The 26,478-nt window shown below is 39.8% G+C and overlaps 1 protein-coding gene across 1 annotated transcript in view; it reads right to left on the bottom strand.

Moving 5' to 3' along the window:
- The window catches only part of LOC105000260 (MORF4 family-associated protein 1-like 1), an 83,445-nt gene extending 64,589 nt beyond the window's left edge, over positions 1-18,856 (bottom strand). The window contains 1 exon segment of the mRNA XM_010856038.1: positions 18,688-18,856. Within this exon segment, the coding sequence (XP_010854340.1) occupies positions 18,688-18,856 (169 nt within the window).
- Positions 18,857-26,478: the final 7,622 nt, after the last annotated feature.

The raw sequence follows: 26,478 nt of genomic DNA, 5'->3' as shown, positions 1-26,478 counted from the left end.
TCCCTCTCACCCCCCCAACCCCACCCCTAGGTTGTAAAGAGCTTTCTCCCGAGGGCAAAAACTTACTTCTTGTTCTTGCTTCATTCCCAATGCCAGTCAGAAGGGAGGTTCTGCTTGTCACAGTTCTTCAGTGACATTGACTGATGGAGGATTGATCTTGACATGTACCTTGACATGACCTGAGCAGAGGGGAGAGAATGCCCTGAATCACATACTGGCCTTTAAAACTTCACCTGGAAATGGTACACATCACTTTCATTCACATTTTATTGGCCAAACACGGCATATGGCCACACATAACTTCACAGAGGCTGAAGAAATACAATTCTACGTGGACTCAGAAGGGAAATGGCTGGAAGTATTTGGTGAGCAGCACTCTTATGAGTTGAATTATGTGGCACCCCCAGATTCACGTGTCAAAGTCTTAACTCCTACTATCTCAGAAAATGACCTTATTTGGAAGCAGGGTCATTACCAAGATAATTAGTTTAGATGAGGCCATAGGGTGAACCCCCTCCTCCCACTTGACTGGTTTTCTTATGAAAATGGAGAATGTGGACATAGCCATGCACAGAGGGAGAACACCATATGAAGATAAAGACAGAGATTGGCATGATGCAGCAGAAGCCAAAAGGAACACTGAAGGTTGCTGGTAAACCACTAGAAGCTGAGACAGAGGCATGGAACAGATGGCCGCTTACAGCCTGCAAGGAGCCAACCCTGTGGACACTTTGAACTCAAACTGGTAGCCTTCATATCTGTGAGACGAAGCTTCTGTGTTGTTCTAAGCCCCCCCGCCCCCGCCCTTTTCTGATACTTATGGCCGCTTTAGCAAACTAATACAAGCACTAACGACCACCACCATCTCTAACCCTCTCCTATTTTCCCTTTAAAATACTAACTTTCTCTTCTTAGATTTCCTTTCTGTTCTCCTTCTTCACATATTGTGCACTTGGGTGTTAGTATTAAAGAATAACCCATTTTTCCAATTTAAGACTTTGAAGTTATGTGCAACTCTTTTTGTTGTTGTTGTTTGTTTTTTGTATCTAATTGGAGTCAGTTTCTGATCCACAATACTTCTTGTATGTTCTTATCTTTTAGCCTAAACCTTATTGCCTCTTGCATGTCAAGGTGATAGGTTTCTCCCTCACTTCTTTGTCTCAAGTCATGCACTACTTCTATCCACTTCATGTATAGTTTTCAAAATTGCCTACTTTCAGCACTAAATCTGTATGATTTCTCTAGTTGGTGTAATGTGTCCTGTTGTCTCCTAGTTGAGTTTTTACATCTCTGGACTTATTACATCTCACTCTTTCTTCCTCCATAGCTTCTTTCTCAATTTTCATTATGAATAGGTATCGCCTGTCTAACCCAGCAGAATATACCTGATGGTTTCCCATTACTATGTTCATATTGGTAATTTTACCTCAGTGCTTTTGTCTGACATTTTTCTGTATGGAATGTTCCCCCCAATAACTCATGTCTTTCTTTAATGGTTTTCTCAGAAATCACCTCCCCAGGGAAACTTAATGGATAATACCATCGATACTACTCTTAACCTTCTCAGCAGTTATTTAGGGTACATTATTATTATTACTTTGATCTGGGCATTGTGCTAAATGGTCTGTATGAATTATTTAATATAATTTTCTTGCCAGTACAGTAGATAGTATCATTCATATCTTCTAGACAAAGTTTCAATGAGGTTGAAACCCACTGAATCTTTCATAATAGTGAAAATGGTCATGATGAAAAAAAATTACTTCAGGTCTAGTTTATATAAAATAAAATGCACAGATTTTAACAGTACAATTTGATGAGCTTCAACATGTATATGCATATATTCTCTATAATCATCACTCCAGAGAAGATATGAAATATTTTCATACCCCAAATGCTTTTCTCATGCTGCTTAGCAGCCAGTTCTCCATCTCCAGGCTCAGGTCTGATTTCTATCACTATTGGTTAGTTTTGCTTTTTCTGGAACAGCGTGTAAATGGAAGCATACTGTGTATTCACTTTGGTTTTTGGCTTTTTTTGCTCAGCATTATGATGTTAAGATTCATCCATGTTGTATGTGTATTAGTAGTTCTTTTCTTTTAATGCTGAGTAACATTCCATTATGGGCTTCACTGGTGGCTCGGTGATAAAGAATCCACTTGCCAATGCAGAAAGCATGGGTTTGACCCTTGGGTCGGGAAGATACCCTGGAGAAAGAAATGGTAACCCACTCTAGTATCTTTCTGGGAAATCCCATGGACAGAGGAGCCTGGTGGGCTGTAGTCCATGGACTCACTACGACTAAACAATAACATTCCATTATACCACATGCCACAATTTCTTTACCCATTCATCAGTTGATAGGCTTTGGTTTCCATTTTTGACTATTTTGAACATAGTTGCTATGAAAATTTTTGTTGAAGGTTTTGTGTTCACATATATTTTTCTTTTGGGGAAATATCTTTGAGTAGAAATGCTGGATCGTATGATCAGTATACATTTAACTTGAGAAACTACCAAAGTCCTTTCAAAGTGGTTATAGCATTTCACATTCCCTCCAATATATCAGAGTTGTAGTTGTTTTACATCCTGGTCAACACTTGGTATTGCCAGTCTTTTAAATGTTCACCTTCATGTAGTGAGTAGGTAGTGATATCTCATTATAGTTTTATTTCTCATTTCTCTGCTGTCTAATGATGTAGGGAATATCTTTATGTGCTTCTTGGCCATTTATCTTGTTTTGAGAAATTCCTGTTTAAATATTTGGCCTGTTAAAAACTAAGTTATTTGACTTCAAATAGTTGGAAGAGTTCTTTATATATTGTGGGTACAAGTGCTTTGTAAGCCATATCAATTATGAATATTTTCTTCCAGCCTGTGACTTACCTTTTCATATTCTCAATATTTTTGAAAGAGCAAAAGCTTTAGTTTTGTTCAAGTCTAATTTAATTATTGTCCTCTTATAGGTGGTATTTTCAGTGTCCTGCCTAAGAAAAATCTGCCTTCCCCAGTGTCATGAAGAGGTCTGGTAAGTTGTGTCTTTCAAGAAATTTGTTGATTTCATCTAAGTTTATTGGCATAAGTTTGCTGAAAATACATCCTTAATATTTTTAAGAACTGTGAAAAGCTAAGATTTTACTCTATCTGTAAGTTATTGAGTTGCCAGCTGCAGTTTCATGGATGCTGGTAGAAGACACAAGAGTCTTGGGTCAGAGTTGAAGGATAGTTTATTACTCATAGCAATAACAGTAATTAGAGTGTTACTGTTTTTTAAATCAGTTCCCAAAATCTAGTTCCCATAGGGTGGCATAAGGAAGGCCAGATGACACTTGCACATGCAGTGGGTTGTATTATAGGGATTGCACACAAAGTTTAGGAAATCCAAAAACTTTTTCTTGAGTGGTAATCATACCTGCCCTTTGTTATAGAGGGAATCACTCTGTCTTCCAAAGATATAAGCAAGTCCTAACCCTTAAGCTAACCCTTCATTAGAAAGTTCATTAATTAACCTAAAGATGCCAATTTAATATATTTAACAAGTATTCATCTGACTCTTATTATTTGACAGTCATTGATCTTAGCACTTTGGAAACATCAACACATTTAATTCTCTTAATGACCCTACAAGGTAGGCATAATTAGCACTCCTATTTTACAGACAAAGGATAAGAGGTACAGAGAACTTAAATAACTTGCTCAAGGTTATGTGGCTAGTAAGTGGCAGAGCCAGATTTGAAACCAGGCAATCTGCCTCCAGAGCCTGCATCCTCTAAGATTATACTGTGCTACCTGTTGGAAATAATTTTTTCTTGGTGAAATAAGTGGTATTTTAAGATATCATTTGTTGACCAGAAGTAATATTCAGATACCTCTGTAAATGTTACATAATGATAATATATCATAATATGCATTAATAAGAATTAGGGAGCCCATCAGCCTAAAACTCTTTGAAAAAGGACTCAGTACATTTAGTTCAGCACTCCACCACTTAATGGAAAATTATGTTGTCTGCTCTAAGTAGAGGATTCGTTGATTCTGTTGCTAAAATATTTTTATGTCTGCCATGCTTGTGAGATACATGTTTGAGTGTCTAAAGGACTTCCCCCAGGCCCTGAGATTGTGTGGCATTTTTAGTGCCTGCCTGCTAATATGTATTGTACGTGTCACAGTATTTGGCCTAGGGTTTGCTTTCCTCGTGGCTCAGACGGTTACGTATCTGCCTGCAATGCAGGAGACCTGGGTTTGATCCCTGAATCAGGAAGATCCCCTGGAGTAGGAAATGGCAACCCAATCCAGTATTCTTGCCTGGACAATCCCATGGACAGAGGACCCTGCTGGGCTACAATCCATGGGTTCACAAAGAGTCAGACACGACTGAGAGACTAACACTTGCTTTCATTATAATATCCTACTTGTTCATAAGACTGTAGGTAGAGTTCTCTATTTGAAAAAGACCTTGAAACTGGGAAAGATTGAGGGCAGGAGAAGGGGGTGACAGAGGATGAGATGGTTGGATGGCATCAGTGATTCAATGGACATGAGTTTGGGCAAACTCTGGGAGTTGGTGATGGACAGGGAGGCCTGGCGTGCTGCAGTCCATGGGGTCTCAAAGAGTCGGACATGACTGAGCAACTGAACTGACCTAAACTGGAGATAGTGAAGGACAGGGAAGCCTGGCATGCTGTAGCCCATGGGGGCCGTGAAGAGTTGGACATGGCTTAGTGACTGAACAGCAATAACAGGATTCTCATCTACTATTAATTTCTAGAGATTGTAGACATCTACCAAGAAGAACCAGATAATTTGGAAAGTCTTTTTAGCTTAGATCTGTTAGCAATGCCAGGTTTGTCTGAGTCCAAAATGCTTTTGTACAGATTATAGCTAGCTTATAACCCTTCATTCTGTACTGCCTTTAGAAAAAGACAACTCATTTATTTTGTTTTTGAAAGGGTAATACAAACACATGGCAAAAAAAAGTCAAAGTGTATAAATAACTGAGAGTGAAGTGAAGCTGTCCCCTCGTGGCTATCTTTCATTCCTCTTCTGTAGAGGAGACCACTGTGTGTGTGTATTGTCCAGAAGTATTCTATGTGCATGTTAGAATATATTCTTGATTGCTTCTTAATTGTTCTTTATGTGTCATTTCCTACCCCCACATATCTTTCGTGTTCATTAATGGAAGACTATTTGTTAAAAAATTTTTTTCCACACTGCTCAATGTAGTTTCTTAAAAGAAAAAAAAAACTCTCAATAAATACATATTTTTGTTTTCTATTTGGGTAAAATGAATAATCAAGAGAAAGGAGAGTTGGATTAAGTTAAGGGGTATATTCTGGTGTCCAAATAGCTTGAAAACTTCAGACTCATAAGTGAACTAATACACACACACACACACACATGCGCCTACTAGAATGGTTAACTTTTTCTTTTGGCCTATCAGTTCAGGTAAAGAAAATCCTCTTTCTGTCTTATATTCCTCATACCCGGGAGGGTCCATGGATGCTGTGGGATACCACTTTCTGTCCTTCTGTAAACAAGCACAAAATGGTTAACTTTGAATAAGAAGAATATCAATTTACTCATTATGACTGTAGACCTCATATCCCCAGACTTCAGTGGTTTTGGTTCCAAATGAGGCTGTGTTTGCTTGTGTATTTATTTTGTTAGCCAGTTGACTCCCACCTGTAAAACCTCTGAAACTCCCCAGTCGTTCTCATATTCCCATGTGTGCCTAGCACCCCTCTGGTGCTCTTCCATCTAACTCTTCGTGTTGAGAGCTGCTGGCTGCAGGCTGCTTTGCAGCAGCCTCTGGGAAGGCTGATTCTCTACCCACCATACTTTCCCACAGAGCTCCCAAAGCTGCAGCTTCTCTAAACTGCCAAATGCGACTGAATTCCTCTCCAATTTCAGGGCCACATCAGAGCCATGCTGTGTTATTTACAAGAATGATAAAATGTCCTTTGCTCAGCTCTGCCTGGGACATTGTTAACCTGGCACCAAGCTCATGACATGCCCTCTGCAGACAGCCACTTTAACTTTTCTCTTCAGCCCTGTTCTCTAGGATAGCTCAGACTGAGTCTTGGGGGACAGGCTGTCAAAAGGACTAGATGTTATCCCTTGTCTTTGTTCCTCTCTGGACCCAAGAATCCACATATAAAACCATTCTTCTCTATCCCCATATTCCATCTGGCTCCCACAAATGGAAGCTGAAGCTGGGAGGCGTAGGGATGGGTGTTGCCAACCAGACACATCCGATCTCAGCTATGTTAACATTTATTCTAGTTATTCAGTGGAAATATGGAACATGGTTTACCAAAATGTCTGTTGGCTTCACGTCCTATTTAATGACATTTAGAATTGTCTATTTTGGGGTATCTCTCTAACATCAGTGTTTTTTCTTATTTTTAAGTGAAGGATCTTTGCACACTGGATTGTAAATAATGTGTTTGTATAGTTCACATTTTAACTGTTGTGCTGAAATCAGTGGAGACATACTCTGAATACTGATTTGATAGAAATGCTTCACTGATTTTACTAGCACTGGGCCAAATTCATTAACAGCCTGGATTCATTAGGAAGGCACCATTAATTCAAGGAAAATTAAGAAAAAAGGATTACATTCTTCATTATATTTTATAAAGCATTACACATTAATCAGAATTTAGTATGTTTGGTTTTAAGACTACTTCCATTTCATCTATGAATCTTTACAGAGAACACATTTATTAGTTTGCTTACCAAATATTTATTTGTGCTGGTCTCTATGTTGAGTTTTGTTGAGCTATCTGAATTGCAGGATAGGGTTTTAAAATCCTCATTCTTTCATAGGTTAAGGTCTTAATGTCCCCTCCTGGGGGTTCTGGCTTATGCTAAATGAGAATAATATGACTTGGTAAAAATGGGAAAAAAGACAGAAATTCTTTAGAATCAGAGCTATGCAGTGAGATGAAGATGCTTCCTCTGGTTCTTAGAGAGAGGTAGTTTCCCTTTGTTCCTTGTCTCTGCACATAAGACCAGGCTCAGGGGATGGAGTGAAGTTAGAAAAGAGGTGGGTAAGTAATCATGGGAGAAAGAAAGGAGGGGAGAAGGAGGCAAGTAAGAGAGACTTTCTGACATTCTTCTGAGCTGAACTCAGTAGGGACTGGCTCTTACTCCAGGGAAATGCAGATGTCTCATTTCTCCATCTCTATAAGCTGGGTTTATTCCTCCTCTTTCCTTAGTATAGGGCTTCCCTTGTGGCTCAGCTGGTAAGGAATCCGCCTGCATTGTGGGTGACCTGGGTTTGATCCTAGAGTTGGGAAGATCCCCTGGAGAAGGGAAAGGCTACCCACTCCAGTATTCTGGCCTGGAGAATTCCATGGACTGTGTAGTCCGTGGGGTCACAAAGAGTCGGACGCGACTGCCCAGCTTGCACTGCACTGCACTATACTTCCTTAGTACGGTTTATCTGGGGGCAATGTGCTTATCAGCTGAGGCAGTGCAAAGGGATTTTAGGGGTCTTTAGAGCCATCAACATCTCCATCAGAATCCCAAAGCCTGCTAAGCAGCCCCTAGTTTGCTAACCAAGCAAATGCCTGTTTCAGCCAAGTCTCCCATGTCCTCCCTGCCTCCACAGCCAGATTTCTAAACTCCTTCTTGATAGGAATTCTGGAGCCTACTGATTCTTGTCCTTCCAACATTTAATGGCACAGCTAAAGGATTCTTTTGTGTGAATAAAGCACAGCCCCTTCCTTTCGAGAACAATTTAGACAAATAAAGTAATGACGTTATATCAACAGCTGAAGTAAAATCAGAGAATAACCAGTGCTAACTTCTGTTATGTCCTTCCCAGGTGGCACAGTGGTAGAGAGTCCGCCTGCCAGTGCAGGAGACACAAGAGACACGGGTTTGACCCCTGGGTCAGGAAGATCCCTTGGAGAAGGAAATGGCATCCCATTCCAGTATTCTTACCTGGAAAATTCTGTGGACAGAGGAGCCTGGCAGGCAGCAGTCCATGGGGTCGCAGAGAGTTGGACATGACTAAGCACAGTGCATGTGCCTAACTTTTGTTACATGCTAGGAAGGGTGTTGAAAAAAAGGTAGAGGTTTGAAAGATTTGAGCGTGACTGATTTGAAGTATGGATCAAGGGGAAGCAAGGATGAAAGCAACTTTAAAGTTTTGTGTCAGGTTGATCTGAATGTTACTGATGTTGTTCACAGTGAGTTGTCTCAGGGGGGGATAAGAGGATCTCCAGTAGAGAAATGTTGAGTTGAAGGAATGAAGGGATAGATTGGAGGAGATATAGGAGGTCATCTAATGTTTGATTCTGGAGACCAAAAGAGTGTTCTGAACTAGAGGCATGGATTTGGTCACTGAATATGGTGAAACCTGAACTCCAAATAGGATAAAGTGGATGCTGTTCCTGCAGAGAAGGGGCTGACCATTAAAGCGCATGTTTAGTAGCTGTTAGAGGAGGAAGACAGAGAAGGCAGTGGCACCCCACTCCAGTACTCTTGCCTAGAAAATCCCATGGATGGAGGAGCCTGGTAGGCTGCATTCCATGGGGTTGCTAAGAGTCAGACACGACTGAGCGACTTCACTTTCACTTTTCACTTTTGTGCATTGAAGAAGGAAATGGCAACCCACTCCAGTGTTCTTGCATTGAGAATCCCAGGGATCGGGGAGCCTGGTGGGCTGCTGTCTGTGGGGTCGCACAGAGTCGGACTCGACTGAAGTGACTTAGCAGCAGCAGCAGAGGAGGAAGAAAAGACAGAAATGAAACACAAAAGAACAAGTAACATTTTCCCAAATGCAAATGAGAAAAGAGAAAGAAGAGGGGGAAGAATCCATTGTGTGAACAGATGAGAAATTAAAAGGGATGAGGGTTGAGGAAACTCCAGTAGACTTGATGACAGAGAGGTTATTGGTTTGGAAGAGTTGGTGGGAGAATGGAACCAGACTGGATTGGAATAAGGAATGATGAGTAGAGAGGAAATAGGCGTGAGTGCAGATTTCACCACCACTGCCACCTCTGATGAGTACATGCAGAATATTTTTTAAAAAATGAGGCAGTGGTGTCTTGATTCTGTATGTGCCTTATCTGAATTGCTCTGAGATCTCAAATGTATGTATTATATTTTTAGGGGAAAGCAATCTTATATTATTTTATAACAGGAATAAAAAGGTAGTTTTGATCTCCAGTTCCTTAATCCCAAATCCGCTAACTAAATTATTCATTTTCCAGTATCATATTATAGAGAGTAGGTTTCCAAGGTCTTAACACTTATTAAGAAATAGATTTTGGTATAAATGAGATTTTTTTTTTCCAGCTACCTTAGATTTCTAGAAACAATTAGAAGACTAATGTAAAAGAAACTTAATTAGGAAAAAAGTCCTAAATGTTTAGCTGCTCTTCTGGGTCTTCCAGTTGAATTGCAAATATAACTTGATGAGAAGAATCTAATTTTTCATAATTAGTTATAGGACACTTAACATAGCTTTAGGAAGAATATAAACTAATTTAAAAAGTAAGAAAACCTATCAGCCTCATGTATAGGGAATCTTGATTTTAGTGAACTAGTTTTGGTGTCTTTAAAATCCTCCTTGTGAGTTCTGATACTTCAGTTAGGAACATGTCAAGAGTTGCAGGGACAAGACTCCTTTTTTTTTAGACTGACATCACATGGAGTGAGAACCTAGCTGGAAACAGTCTGAGAATTCTTTAAGAACAAATTTAAAGCAAAAATAGTATCACCCTTGAACTTTGTTTAGCATGAAAGAAAGCTATAGTACTCATCTTAATCTTTTCTTATCTCTAAGGAGTAATTCAGAGTACTAAACAGATATGAAAAGTGTCATTCTCCATGAATTTACAGTCTAAAATCTACAGGATTTCTGAGTATACTGAATTCAGAAACATTTGCATTGCTCTGTCACACATAGATGACAGATACCTTGAAATATCAATCAATCACTTACTTATTTTTACAGGGAGGCAAGGATTGGGTTTCTCCTCCAGTATACTACTCAGGGGCAGGAAATTGTCTGTGAAGTCACCAGGTGCCCTCTTTACTACTGTGTGACCTGGCAAGATTCTTCTTCGACCATGAGTTTCTACCTGTAAAAAAAATGAGAAAGTATGCTGAGAAAGTATGCCTCTCACAGGATTGTTGTGAAGAGTAAATGAGACAACAGATGTGTGAGTCGTTACTCAAAGCACACCATTTTGGTGCTTTTCCATGCATTTATTTCCTTTTTAAGTGCGTAACTGAAAACGGAAATGCTATATATAACTTCACTTAGATGAAGCTTTAATTAAACAGTGTACTTGTTCATGGATTTCCGTTCCACATGTGCCCCATTGCTACAGAGTCCAAACTTTCTTTTTCACATAAAAAAAGAGACCTCCCAGCTATTAGGTTGAACAATATAAAATTGCTAATATTGAACCCTTTTGACTTACAAAAACCCGACGGCTTCATGTGATTCAATCTAATAATTTTACTCAGCTATAAAGCCCAGCTCAGATAGATCCCAGCATCCAATTTGAGACTGGAGATGGAAATCCTCTGAAACAGCATCTTTTCCTGCCACATTTCCTGTACCATTTATTGGGACAGTTCTTGTGTACTATTTTGTATTGTTGGCAATACTTTCATATGAATGAGTCTTGCTTTCACAGCTGTTCTATATATTCCTTGAAGGTGTTCACTGTCTTTTCTCTATTACGGGAAAATTTTTTTATGATGTTAATAATAATGTTTCATAACTATTGACATGACTGCTCTGAGGATAAAAAATTTATCCTGCACTTTCTCCCAACATTTAACCTTTTCCTCAATGTGTCTCACATCCAAGAAAGAAAATTCTTTGGTTTGGAGGTGTCTTCTAGTGATAATGTAGGTAATATAATGATAATGCTGTCCCTGATACACAAAGATAACTGCTGCTGATCAGTTCAGTACGAGTCTTAGACTGTTTTCCCACTAAAGGTCTTGGAGTCCTGTTAATCATTATGGTTTCCCTGTAGGTTCCACTTGGTTGGAGAGCTTGGAGAAGTAAGATGTTAGCTAAGGTGATGAGGAGCCAAGTTAAATTAACTGGTCCACATGGGGACTGATCCCTTGTTCTGGGTGTGAGTTACGTTGTACTTTAATCAACAACCCATTCCAACATTCTTGCCTGGAGAATTCCATGAATAGGGAAGCTTGGTGGATTACAGTCTGTTGGGGTCACAAAGAGTCAGACACAGCTGAAGCAACTAACACTTTAATCAATAAAGGTGAGCACCAAATAAAGCTTATTTTAGAAGCAAAAATGATGTATTTTTTGGGGGGGATTCTAATCTTGTATTTCCAGCAAGAAATAGGGAGGGAGAATTACGGTCGTTGTATGTCCTGTAGGACAGGAGCTGGCAGAAAGATTCTCTCATATGTAGAGTTGGGTTTGATAAAAGTGAGGAAGAAGGCTCAAAGCAAGAGCTGAGCTTCAAAGTTAAAGGACAAGGTCTAAGTGAGTCACCAACATGAGGAGGAGGGCTTAAGCCAGGACATTGTTGAAGTTTGATTGGGTCAGTGAATGACACACCTTTCTACTCTGGGTTTAGTTTTACTAGGAAATATGAACTTGAACAGCACCTGTGCTCAAGGTCTAAGTAGCTTCCTGCTCTTTCTTCCAATGAATCAGACTGGTTTGGCTTAGGGTGGACAGAGCAGCCGAGCACCAACCTGCCGGGCAACCCCTGCACTTCATGCCACCTGGGAACAGGCTGATTTATATGAGAGAACAAGAAGCACGGAGGAGGGTAGGCCGCCTGCCTTCCTAGAACACTTCCTCTCGCAATCTGAGCCCCTAGTTATGTCGCTTTTCTTCCTATGTGGAGAAGCTAGTGAGAGCTAGAGAGAAGGAAGAAGTTTCTTCTTAAAATTCAGGCAATGTAACAGCTCCCAGTTTCAAGGCTGGCAAAAGTTTTCAACTAGCAGGGAGAAACTGCCTTCCCCTCCTCCTAACCCAGTAAGAATGAACTTGAAGGATTGAGGAGAGAGGTTAAATGTCAAACTGGCAGGCAGTCTGGACAAATGCCAGAGTGAGGGGCTCAGCTGAAGCCAGCACTTATGGGCCTCCTGAGGAATGAATATGGGTAGCTGGCCTCATAATAAGGGTCTGAGACAAAGCAGATGTCAGAAGTGGATTGAATTTTCACTTTGTTGTTTCAGTATCCCCTTATGGTTAATGTCTTTAGTTTTCTGCTTCTGGCTGTGATGAAGTTATTGGTACAAGGATAGCTTCATGCCACACACTGTAATGAAACTGGAGAAGATGTATGTGGCAGTGCTTTTTAGGCTTTGGACAGCAGGTTAGTGCAAGACTGTAATCCCTGAAAGAGGGGATACTCACAAGATGAGTCCCATGCTTGACCTGAATGTCAACCTGGGAAACATTTCCCAGTCACAACAGAGTATGCTAAAGAGATAAAGATTAGAGTTCAAGATAGCATAGCAGGTAGAATATTTGGGTACTGGAGAGGAAAATGTGAACCTCAGAAATATGTATGGAAGTTCCCCATACCTCCCTTGGCTGAGGACTGGGCTTCGTATGTCCCAGGTGAGACTACTCGAGCTTACCAGAGAGCTCAGACTTGCACCTGTAGGGGATGAGAGTGGAACAGAGATGCTGGAGGTTGAAATGTGCTGGAGACATTGGTGTTCTAGCTCAGTTATAGGGAGAAACCTATTAATAGTTAACATCTCATGAATATTTATTATAATAAAATCCAGTTAAGACATCAGAAAGACCACTAAGAACCACATCCTATAGTAAAACCTGGAGGAGAAAAAGTTTGGAAGGTGAATTTTGCCAACTTAGAGAAGCTTGGAAAACACCTTATGCTTTCCACCAATCCTTTCTAATGAAGCATAAACCCAGGAACACCAGCTTTTCATACAAGTTTCAAGATAATCATTAAGTAATTGAGCTGCCTAAGAAAACAAGTCAGCTCTTCAAGGGAAAGATAATAGAATTCAGAGCCTTCATAGTGATTTGTCCACAATATTGAGTGAAGGAAACCCTCTATTATTATAAATTAAAAAAAACACCCAGGAAAATATGGTCCATAACCAGGAAAAAATGTAATGAAAGCCAACTCCAAGATAACTCATGTATTGAATTTAATAGACAAAGACTTTGAATTGACTATTATGAATATATTCAAAGAAAGAAGGGGAAATATTACCTTATTAAGGGCAGAGGGAAAATCTTAGGAGAGAATTTTAAACTTTAAAGAAGAACCAAATGGAAATTCTTAAACGGAAAATGAAATGTTCAGTGCAAAATTCATTGGGTGGTTTTAACAGCAGATTGGAGATGGAAGAAAAAAGTTTATAGTCTTCAAAATGAAAATTCACCCAAACCAGCCTTGGTATAAATTTCCTCAGTGATCTCTGCTGAAAGATTTGGAATCATTTTGGAGGTAATTTACTTGTTTTATTTGTTGTACTCAGTCAATTTCTAGGGCCTGTTGATGTTGTCTTTAAAATATTTTTCATAATAGGAAATTTTTATTTCTATTTGTACTTCCCTAGTTCCAAGATGTCATTCTCCTGTGCTTAGATTACTGCTATAGCCAACATTCTGGTCTCTAATTCTTTTAGTCCAATTTTAAGTCCATTTAGTCTTACTGCTTTAATTATTTATTCATTGAACAGATATTTATAAATCACCTAATCTGATTCTGATATGCATGTCTATTCTGTTTTGAAATCTTCAGTAGTTCCGATTTTCCTTCAGTAGGAAGCTAAATTCTTTTGTCTAAATTTCAAGTCCTCTGTATTCACTTCTTCATCCTCCTTTAATTATTCCAGTCATATTTCTGCTTGTCATAAACACTGTAGTAGACTTATGGCCAGCCACTAATGGAATGCCAGCCACTAATGGAGCCACTTAACTATGGGAATCCCCTGCCTTATGAAGCAGAACTACACCCCTGTTGTAGAAACCGAAGATACCAGGTAATCACCTTTCCTGCCTCCCTTGCGGTGTCATCATCTGTCATAGCATGTAATTTAGGTTCTCTCTTTTGGACATACTTCTCCTAGACTCTGAATCATAAGATAGAGATACAGAGCGATATGGCCCTCACAGAATGCGCTGTATATGTGGTGGCAGTGGCAACACCCATCCAGTTTCCAGAGGCATCAGTGATGGTATATGGGGTCAACAGTGTGTCCTAAGGTGTCTGTGTCCATCAGTGGCTACGTTAGAATCTTCTAGGCTGGTCTTGCATTACATTTTTAGTCATTGACTCTGGCTGCTTAACTTCTAAACCTAGTTCTATGTTTCTCCTGTGAGTTTTGTGATCTCTCTGAATCCTTAAATTAGCCAAACTTGTTTTCTCATTGGATGTGGCTAAGAATTTTGACTGAACACATGCACACACATCCTACCCTAGACAGGTTAATCATCTCATCCCAGGAGCATGCAGAACTCATCCTGGTCTGCGTGCTTGGCTGAGGTCATTGTAAACACTCGGAATTCCTCCATTTTCTGTGTCTCTGTTTATTTATTTGCTATTTTATTTATTTTTTAAAAATTTATTTATTTTAATTGGAGGCTAATTACTTTACAATATTGTAGTGGTTTTGCCATACCTTGACATGAATCAGCCATGGGTGTACATGTGTTCCCCATCCTGAACCCCCCTTCTCCCTCCCTCCCCATCCCATCCCTCAGGGTCATCCCAGTGCACCAGCCCTGAGTACCCTGTCTCATGCGTCGAACCTGGACTGGTGATCTGTTTCATAAATACTGCATACCTTCAAGCTTCAGTGCTTCAGAGAGATCTTTTCCCCTGGAACTTCCCTGGTGGCTCAGATGGTAAAGCATCTGCCTACTATGGGGGAGACCCAGGTTCAGTCCCTGGGTTGGGAAGATATCCTGGAGAAGGGAGTGGCAACCCACTCTAGTATTCTTGCCTGGAAAATCCCATGGAAGGAGGAGCCTGGTAGGTTACAGTCCACGGGGCCGCAAAGAGTCGGACCCGACTAAGCGTCTTCACTTTCTTTCTTTCATTTTCCTAAACCTGAATAATCACTGTCTTCTCTGTCATTCACATCTTAACCCTAGGTTACATACAATTTTATGTTCTTCATGAATTTTAAGTATATAATAATTTTCATTGTTTATAAAAGAGACTATAGTACATGCCCTGGATGCTCATATCCCTCATCTTGCTTGGCACTCTGTTCAGAACATTATAGTCATTCACTGTACCTTAAGAGGAGGATGAATTTTATGAAGGATTTTGCTTTTAGTAGTATTTCGTAAGTACCAATAATATCCAGGATAATGCTAAAACATGACAGCCTTTGTGTAGGAAGACGGCACTGTTGACTGGTTGAAACCATCTGACATGAGTGCATTCAGTTTCTCACATTCCCATCACAATATTTCCCAAAGGCCCTAATCTTTCTTCTTCTTCTTGCCTCAGAGGAAGAAGTGTGACTCTATACCTTGATCCTCTTCCAACTCTTTTGAAATCTTATTCTGTTAATCTTTTCCCCATCCATATTCTTTATTCCTTGGGACTGCTTCCCTGTACTAAAACAATAACAAAAGGTCTCATAATCTAGTTCTCTTTGCTGTTAACCTTTCAAGTTGCTGAATCCTTTCCATCTTTTCATGACCAGATTTACTGACACAATGGTCTTGCTGAATATGTCACTTTTTCCCATCCTATCACTTCTTGGCACCTCACAAGACAGATTTTTTTTCCTCACCACTTTGTGAAACTGCTTTCTTGAGGGTTCCCCCAAATCCTGTTCTGTCAGTCACTGAAAACCACAAAAATTAGCTTCTCAACGTGTGTTACACAGACAACCACTGCAATGTTGGGAGTGGCCTGGGGATGCTGCACCAGGACAGCGTCACTCTCAGATCCAGGCTGATGAAGTAGCCCATATCTGGAACATTGCAGGTTGCTTTGGCAAAGGAAAAGAGAATTCCATAGGGTTTTGTACTCGCAAATTACATTTTCTCACCTGGAAATGAGACATGGCACTTTTGATGAAACTCATTGGCCAGAACTAGTCACATGGCCCCAACTAATTAAAGGGATCTGTTGAGGAAGTACCAGCTCTCTGTGTTCAGAAGGAAGAAAAGTGGAAATATGTTCAATGAACTACCAGGTCTCCTTATTATCAGACAGATTTTTCTCTTCATTCTCCTTTATCTTCTGCAGCATTCGATATTATTGACTTACCCCTTCTTACAACTACAGATCTGCCTCGACTTATGAAGGGATTACCTCCCGATAAGTTCCTTGTAAATTGAAATTATCTTATGTTGAAGATGCTTTTTAATACTCTTAATCTACTGAGCATTATAATGTAGCCAGCCTGCCTGAAATGTGCTCAGCACTTACATTAGCCTACAGTTGGGCAGAATCATCTAACACAAAGTCCATTTGATAATCAAGTGTTGGATATTTCATGTAATTTATTGAATACTGTACTAGAAGTGAAAAGCAGATTGACCAGGTGCAGAAGGGTTATAAGTGCATTGAGTGTTCACCCTTGTAGTCATGTGACTAACTGGGAACTGTGGATTGCTGCCGCTGCCCAACAACAGGAGAGGGTATCACACTGCCTGTCGCTAGCCTGCGTAAAGATCAATATTGAAAATTCAAATACTGTCTTTACTGATACAAACTGCTTCTGCACCATCATAAAGTAGAAAAAAAATCGTAAGTTTGGGAGCATCTTTAAAGCCTATTTATGAATCCAGTTGAGTATTTAGCCAGTACTTCAAACTCACTGTATATAAACACAAATTCATCATCATCATTTACCTTTCTGACTCCTCCTGGCTCATTCCATCCCATTTATTTCTAGTCTTTATTTCTGCTTATGGTACTACCATTACCCCATCACTGGATTTTGAATCCTCATATATTTTTCATTTCCCTTCCTTCAATAATTTCTTCCATCTGATCCACTGCCAAATCCTGGCAATTTCCATTTTCCCAGTATTTTCTGAATCTGTTTCTGTTTGCACTAAGATCTTGGATGTAGCTATTGGGAAAGCCTCATTTTCTCTGCTTTTGTCCCGAGCTCCTGTCTCCATGGTTTGCCACGCCACAATCGGTGTAGTCACTGAACTTTATTCAGGTTATTGCTGTATTAAAAATTTCTACTAATTCTGTTTCCTTTTTTTTTTTTTTAGGATTTTTTTTTTTTGATGTGGACCATTTAAAAAATCTTTTTTGTATTTGTTGCATTATTGCTTCTGTTTTATGTTTCAATATTCTGGCCGTAAGGCATGTGGGATCTTAGCTCTCTAACCAGGAATTGAAGCTGCACCTCCTGCATTCGAAGGTGAAGTTTTAACTCTGGGCACCAGGGAAGTTCTTACTAATTCTCTGTTTCTTAAAAGATGAAGCTTATTTATTTAGTATTCAAGGCCTTCTGTTATTTAGTTTTTACCTATTTTCTAGACTTTTCTCTCAGTTTTTCCCATAAGCCCCAGACCAAAATTCCTTTTTTCCATTAAGTCACTTTTGATCACACTAGCTGAATATGAATTCTCTGTCCTTTGTAAGACTATGGAGCTTTTAAAATTTCATGGTTTATCATAAACCCTATTTTAGGGCTTCCCTGGTGGTTCAGATGGTAAAGAATCCACCTGTAATGCAAGAAACTTGGTTTGATTCCTGAGTTGGGAAGATCCCCTGGAGAAGTGAATGGCTACCCACTCTTCTTACAGTCTGCTTGCCTGGAGAATTCCATGGACAGAGGAGCCTGGTGGGCTGCAGTCCATGGGATTGAAGAGAGTCGGACACAACTAAAAAACTTAACACTTTCACTTTCGCTTTTCATTATGCCTATTAATTACTTCTTGCTTGTATTGTAGTTTCTTTTTTATATGTCTCAGCCTTAATATTTGACTTTAATTCTTTGTTGGCCAAGACTGCTCCTGAAGTCGAATGGCAGATTGAAACTGCTCTGCTCACCTTAGTTTTCTTCCAATCTACCACTGACCTGACATATTACATTGCACGGAGCAGATGTGGGATATTAATTGCTGAGTGAATGACCCCCTAATTTCCCTCCATTCTCTAAACAGTGATGGTGACCTTCCTTGAGCTACCCACACTCTTTCTCTAAATATTCTCTTGAGCTCACTGGCATGTTTTTATACATGGCTGACTGGGTTTAGAATTTTAATCTGCATCTGTGGAATGGTGGTTTTGTGTAAGTGAAGTTAATTGGCTCATGTGGAGATTGAATCCACAGCCTTGGCCTCATTAGCACCTTGTTCTAATCAGTTGAGCTTTCTGGCCCAGTGCTATAAAATATCCACAAAAGACATAAATATAGGTAAGTTTTAACCGGGCTCCTGCTTTTCCCTGTGTACTGTGGCAGGGGTGAAAATTAGTTGCCTATGAAGCTTAGACAATTGGTTTAAATTGAATCGTGGAATTCAATTTTGAATGAATGAATGAATTTATTGAGTCAGAATAGGCTAATTAAAAGCGATGGAGCAGATTGAGCCTTTGAAATACATAAGAAAGAGACTTTTGTGTGATGTTTTGCACTTTGCGTACTTCAAAAATGCTAGACAACTACTCAGTGGGACTTGAAAATTTTTGAAGAAACTGCCTAAATGCCCCAGAGTGGTCCGGCGCCACAAGAAACTTTATCTAAAGCCCAAACTTGCAAGCTTTTTTGGAGCAAAACTTGAAAGCTGCTGCAGGTTGGTCATGTTGACTTGGGCGGGGTGGGGGTGGGGGCGCAGTCTTGAGCCACTGCTGTGAAGAGCGGCTTTGATGAGGGGCTTTGGAACAGTGTTAACATGGCATCGCTTTAAAGTTAACAGGCTCATGCTCTGGGCTAGGAAGGTACCTGATGGGGAGGGAGAGCCATGGCTGACTTGTCTATAATCTATTGCTTTGTCTAGTCATGGCAGACAGTCTAGGGCAGTCAAAGGGCCAGATCATAACTTACCTCCAAAAATCAGAGAATAGAAACTGACATGAGGGACCCGGCACCTGGTCTGAGTTAAATGGATTTTAAAAAAGCCTACTGTTATTTATTTGCCTGCTGTGTATATTTCAAACTATATTTATTTCATTGTCTTGAAAGAGCTCATTAACTTACATCCTAAGTTGAAATTTTAAATATTTATCATGGATACATTAGTTGGTTTGTTTATATGCCACCTCGTTACTGATTTAATATGGAGCTGGAAATACATGTCTAAATTTGATATAGTTGTAATTTTGCTCCAGGATAATAATTGCCAATTTTTTCCCCCTCACATACTTGAAATATTGAGAATTGATGTATTTGAAGTAATTGTGTTCTGAATGTGGTGCTCCGAGGGCATCATCACTGTCTCTGAAAGGTGCACTTGTGTATTTGAGGGCCTTCTGAACAGGTCTGAGAAGTTTGTGATATGAAAATGTTCATTAAGCTCAGGCCTTGGGGAAAAAGGTCAGTCTAGGCTTTTGAGAGAAAACATTTGAAAGGGTTGGGGGTTGGGTAATCTCCATGAAATAAAAATAATTGGCAGAAAGTATTCTTGAAAAGAAGTTCTGGTGAATATTTTGAGACACAGCAAGGAAGATGAATGTCTGTCTTTGTTTCCTGTAAGGAAGAGTTTAACTGAGAAGAGTTTGATAACCACACTGCCTCAAATATAATTTCTTTGTTACTAGTTTATTTTTCCTGGTTATAAAAGTAATCAATGTTCATTGTAGAAAAATGAGAAGTTGCTAACCTAATTTCAAACAAAAGGCTGAAATAAGCTTAAGAGGAAAATGAAATCAGATAAAACTTAATAGCTTTTAATACTGTATCCTTTATACTAAGTGCATCAAAAGAGTATTAGGAAAAAAGCTTATGTTGATCAAAATTTGACCACAACAGACCTGAAATCTCTACTGGCTGGTATTCTGTTTCTAAATTGGGGATGACAGCCACAGGTAGGTGGGCTTGGGAACTAATTTGTGAACAGCAGCTTTCGGTCTGCATGTGATTCTGACAAGAACCTCTTCTTGCCTCCTTCAATGTCACTGGACTGTTCCTTCTAGGCAGAAACCAGCAGAACTCTGTTTTCACAGCAGAGCTCCCTGTTAAGAGACTGCAGAGTCATCCACTCAGTGGGCACTTCAGTATTCTCTCTCAAAAGGACCAAGCAGTCATTACATTCACAGCCGGGCCTGTTGCTCTATGGGCACAAAACAGGATGCTTTTCTTCTGAGCTGTGCTGTTTGAGTCACCAATTTTATTTTAAAATCTACCCAGTGGACTAGATGCTACAAAGAAGACACAAAGTATTTTCTATCCAAGAAACATATATAAGTACATAGCAACAGATGAACAAAATTTACTTTCATTGAACTATATGTATTTATATATACACACACATACACACACATATATATGTATATATAGTAGTAAGTCTTGTAAAGGACTAGGACTAGGTGGAGGGTTTTATTTTTATTTTATTTTGATTGATTTTTTTATTGGAGTATAATTGGTTTCCAATGTTGTTTTAGTTTCCACTGTACAATAAAGTGAATCAGCTACATATATACATATATTCCCTCCGTTTTGGATCTCCCTCCCACCTTACCCCCATCTCACCTGTCTAGGTCATCACAGAGCACTGAGCTGAGCACCCTGTGATATCCAGCAGCTTTTCACTGCTGCTGCTAAGTCGCTTCAGTCGTGTCTGACTCTGTACAACCCCATAGACAGCAGCCCATCAGGCTCCTCTGTCCCTGGGATTCTCCAGGCAAGAACACTGGAGTGGGTTGCCATTTCCTTCTCCAATGCATGAAAGTAAAAAGTGAAAGTGAAGTCGCTCAGTCGTGTGCGACTCTTAGCGACCCCATGGACTTCAGCCTACCAGGCTCCTCCGTCCGTGGATTTTCCAGGCAAGAGGACTGGAGTGGGGCGCCGTTGCCTTTTCACTAGCTATCTGATTTACACGTGGTAGTAAATATATGTTAGCACTACTCTTCCAATTCGTCCCACCCTCCCCTTAGCTCTCTGCGTTCCATGTCCATTCTTTACATCCGTGTCTCTATTCCTGCCCTGCAAATAGGTTCATCAGTACCATTTTTCTAGATGGTGGAGGGTTTTTAAATGCTGTGTATTTAGGACTGGTAGATATTTTGTTGAAGTCTTTCTCTCTGACCCTTAATCTTATTATGAGTTAATTGAAACAAACCATTTTCCGTCTAAAAGAGCTTGGAATAAAAGGCTTTGAACAAACAGTAGTTTTCACTGAAAATAGTGAGGTCTTTGCCTTTCCTTTCCTTAGAACTCATTTCTCAATTGCAGTGAAACACTGCAATATACCTGTATTTGCAGTGAGATGTTATAGCTCAGTGTCAGAAGCGTAAGATAAAAAAGAGAATAGCTCTTTGGGTAACGAGTGCAAATGAACGAGTTTATTACCTAATGAATGTTTTTTAAGAGAATGTCAGAAGTGGATTGTTTTTGTGACTAATGGTCATTCATCTTTGAGGTGCTTTCAAGTAGTGAAACTATGACTTCTTTGTTTTGTGATCAAAATAAAACCAAAACTTGCAGGTGCAATAGGGTACGTCATTAGACTTTGCTACTGAGCATTTTCTCTTTTCCTTAAGGTAGCTTTTATATTGAAAGTTTAGAATAAAACAGTCTTGTGATGAAGTAGGAGCGATTAATACGAGGAAAATGTTGGTTCCGGAGTTGTTCTATTAGCAAGACTTTCCCATAGTGAGAAACTCTTAAACTGGAGCCTGGGTCCTGCTGTGGTCTAAATGTGATTAAAACTATCCCAGAATACACCTTAAGAGGCTGGGTCAGTTGTGGTTGATGATTTGCCTTTTAAATAAATGTTGAGCAAATATTATTTGATCTGAAAACCAAGACTGGTTAGATTCCCATCATATAGCCAGATTGTAAATTTCCGGCTCTTGTGTTAAGGAAGAAGCTTTGATATTTTTGTTTACTTACCTATGTAGCTGCTTCCTGTTTATAGAAGTCTATTTTTTTTTAAGCCATAAATTGTATGTGGCTAAAATCTATTTGGGTGAAAAACAATGTGTGTACATAATGAGTTATCTGTATGGCACAAACAAGATAATTGGTGTCAGATGATTAACCCCCAAATTGATTTTTATAAATGCAGTAACAGAGTAACTTTAGACCGCTGAGCATGAACAGGCGCACAAAACAACAAAGATTAAAAACAATTAAGTGCCTATAAAACAGAGAGCAAGCAGGTCCTGAGTGTAATAAGCTGCAGAGCAATGGCTTACGACATAATTATCTGATGGTCATATTTGTTAAGTTTCTAATGAGAAATATCTCCCTCTGAAAAGCTTATACAATTTGGCTGAAATGTATAGGAATTTCAGAAAAGGTTCAGTTCGGTTCAGCTCAGTTGCTCAGTCATGTCTGATTCTTTGCAACCCCATGGACTGCAGCACGCCAGGCTTCCCTGTCCATCACCAACTCCCAGAGCTTATTCAAACTCATGTTCGTTGTGTCGGTTTTGCCATCCAACCACCTCATCCTCTGTTGTCCCCTTCTTATTGCCTTCAATCTTTCCCAGCATCAGGGTCTTTTCCAATGAGTCAGTTCTTTACATCAGGTGGCCGAAGTATTGGAGCTTCAGCTTCAGCATCAGTTCTTCCAATGAATATTCAGGACTGATTTCCTTTAGGTTGGACTGGTTGGATCTCCTTGCATGCCAAGGGACTCTCAAGAGTCTTCTCCAGCACCACAGTTCAAAAGCATCAATTCTTCAGCGTTCAGCTTTCTTTATAGTCCAATTCTCACATCCATACATGACTACTGGAAAAACTGTAGCTTTGACTAGACAGACCTTTGTTGGCAAAGTAATGTCTCAGCTTTATAATATGCTGTCTAGGTTGGTCATAGCTTTTCTTCCAAGGAGCAAGCATCTTGATTTCATGGCTGCAGTCACCATCTGCAGTGATTTTGGAGCACCCCAAAATAAAGTCTCTTGCTGTTTCCATTGTTTGCCCATCTATTTGCCATGAAGTGATGGGACCAGATGCCATGATCTATGTTTTCTGAATGTTGAGTTTTAAGCCAACTTTTTCACTCTCCACTTTCACTTTCAACAAGAGGCTTTTTAGTTCTTCTTCACTTTCTGCCTTGAGGGTGGTGTCATGTGCATATCTGAGGTTATTGATATTTCTCCTGGCAATCTTGATTCCAGCTTGTGCTTCTTCCAGTCCAGCGTTTCTCATGATGTACTCTGCATATAAGTTAAATAAGCAGGGTGACAATATACAGCCTTGACGAACTCCTTTTCCTATTTGGAACCAGTCAGTTGTTCCATGTCCAGTTCTAACTGTTACTTCTTGACCTGTGTATAGATTTCTCAGGAGGCAGGTAAGGTGGTCTGGTATTCCCATTTCCTTAAGAATTTTCCACAGTTTGTTTGATCCACATAGTCGAAGGCTTTGGTGTAGTCAGTAAAGCAGAAAAGGTGATGCTATGCAATTAGCTCATTGTCCACCCTGGTGATAAACTCTTAAAAATGGTCCCATGAGGTCTACTCTGCTAGGATGAGGTTTTAAACTATTCTGCACAACCAAAAAGGCTCTTAATGACTTGGCCTCTGCCTTTTGATTCTGGCTTTGTTTTTCCAAGGGGCTTCCCCTAAGCTTGTTTCTTGGTCTAGGTAAGTCCTACATTTTGCTTAAGAATCATTTCAGGAACCTACTTCACTGGGAAACTTCTCTTGTCTTTTTTTGCCAACATGGCACCATTCAGCCACAGTGGTTATTACTGAAATTTCTATATAGTAGGTACATTACATTGGGGTAATAAACTGCGTATTTATTCCTTTCAGAGTGTGCATGTCAGCTAGAGAGTTAAAGTTACAACTATATACTCATAGTTTTCTGGTATTTTATTCTCAGAAGAAAGATATTCGAGAGAGGGTAAGTGGAAACAACATCTCAGAAGCAGTCTTATTGGCTGTGGAGCCCAAAGAAGGAGATTTTGGGGGAAGAATAAAGACAAACTAACCTTCATTTTAGAGTTTCTTTTAGAGTGGTATTGTGGACACTTTGTTGATCCAGCTTTTTCCCTTAGTAATATCAACACCATTTAATGAAAACTTGACTAAGTGGTGAAAAACTGCTAGATTATGGTGTTTTTCCCCTAGGTACAGAGCATTTAACTTTGTGATCTCATTTTCTCCTTTCATTTCTTTGGAGAATTCATAGATTTCCGTAGATCTTCTTAATGTTAAGTCATTTTTCTAATACCATAGAATTCCTCTTGAGTACAGTTGCTTGCACTGTACCTGCTTGGCCATTACAAACTCATGTAGGAAAAGGCCTCTGGATTACTGCTTGAATATTCAGTTCACGAGATAATTATGTCCATATCCTTCTCTTCTGCATTTAGCTATTTAGCTGTAGCCTTGGCAGCATCAAAAAATGAAACACTGATTTCGCCCTCCCCCATATTTTGGAAGGAGTTGGAGGTTGAAGGAGGGAGGAAGCAAGTGAAATTTTGGCACAGGTTCAATCAGTGAAGTCTTTCAGGGAGCAAGTCTTTTCCTACATGCTTGTAAGGCTTCTCGTATAATGTCCTAGTACTCCCTCTGAGAGGGGAGGAAAGAGATGATTTGAAATTCTGTTAAATTCTGCATGGAAGCTAGTGGATGGGGCCAAAAAGAAAAGATGCAGACTTCTTTTCTTTATGGTCTTTAACACTATAAAAAAATGACAACAATATCATATACTGTGTTTACAGGGCTGGTTTTTTACAAAGCACTTTGTCTCACCTTATCTCATCTGACAGGAAAGAGACATCAGGTCTAAAAGTAAATCTCTCAAAATGTTTATTTGTTTTTCATAAGAATTTAAAAACTATTATATAGTTTGCCTCCCTGATGGTTCTGCAGATAAAGAATCTGCCTGCCAATGCAGGAGATGCAGGAGATGCTGGTTCCTGGGTCAGGAAGATCCCTTGGAAGACGAAACGGCAACCCATTCCAGTATTCTTTCCTGGGAAATCCCATGGACAGAGGAGCCTAGTGGGCTACAGTCGAAAGGGTCACGAAGAATCAGGCATGACTGAGCAACTGAGCATATAGTTTGCGGTTATAAGAAAACATAGGTCACTTGTCCCAAAGTATGCATTCACTGGAAATAAGAAATATCCCCCTGAGAGTTTCCCCCCCCCCCTTTTTTTTTCTGTCTTCAAAGAACTTAAAATTCTAACAAATAATGACTTATATTCAAAGACTATTTTAGAAAGAAACTGAAGCAGTTGCTTTGTAGGGAAATTTGTAGGAAAGATCAGCCACATAGGGTTGGATCCCTAGGTCGTAGGATCCCCTGGAGGAGGGCATAGCAACCCACTACAGTATTCTTGCCTGGAGAGTCCTGTGGAGAGAAGAACCTTGTAGGCTGTTTAGTCTGTAGGGTCATAAGCGTTGGACACGACCGAAGCGACTTAGCAAACACACACGCACATGGTGGGAACTAGACATCTTACTTTACTTCATTTATTCATTAGGTGCATGTGAAGGCGCTAGTGCTTACTAAGGGGTTTCTTTGGAAGGACTGATGCTAAAGCTGAAACTCCAGGACTTTGGTCACCTCATGCGAAGAGTCGACTCATTGGAAAAGACTTGATGCTGGGAGGGATTGGGGGCAAGAGGAGAAGGGGACGACAGAGGATGAGATGGCTGGATGGCATCACTGACTCGATGAATGTGAGTCTGAATGAACTCCGGGAGATGGTGATGGACAGGGAGGCCTGGCGTGCTGTGATTCATGGGGTCGCAAAGAGTGGGACGCGTCTGAGAGACTGAACTGAACTGAACTGAACTGAACTGAAGCACTGTGTCACTAAGGCTTGATACCCAGTTTTTGCTGTTAGGGATCTTAGAGGCTAACACGGAGAAATCAACAGACATCTGTGATGATGTTATTTTGAAATGTTTCATTACTGTTCTTTGCTGTGCATTATAAGGAGAAATTGTGAAAAACCTTTAAATGGGCAAATATTGTGTGTCTACTTGCTACAAAATGTGCTGTTATCTTCACATAGTCAGTTTATTTAGAATTTGACAGTTTGCTCTTTAGAACTTCAGAATTTTCCATCCATCCATCCATTTAATTTGCAAATATTTATTCAGTACCTTCCATGTACTAAATAATGTTCTGGGCCCTGATGATACAAGTAGTGAATAAAATAGAAAAAGCCCTACTCCAGTGGTACTCACATTCTGGTGACTAAGTCCTTAAAAAAATGTGCATATGTAAAATATATAAGATATTAGATAGTGATGTGTGTAAGGAGAAAAAAACTTACAAGGAATGAGGTTAGGAAACTGTGTGTGTGTGTGTGTGTGTGTGCGTGAGTGTGTGTGTGTGTAGGTGGAGAGTGGTGGTTGAGATGTTTTGATAATATGACTAAAAAAAGCCTCACCTAGAAGGTGATCTTGAATTA

Source organism: Bison bison, unplaced genomic scaffold (assembly GCF_000754665.1).
Source record: "Bison bison bison isolate TAMUID 2011002044 unplaced genomic scaffold, Bison_UMD1.0 scf7180017864370, whole genome shotgun sequence".
Lineage (NCBI taxonomy): Eukaryota > Metazoa > Chordata > Mammalia > Artiodactyla > Bovidae > Bison > Bison bison.
This window is presented reverse-complemented; position numbering and strand designations above follow the sequence as displayed.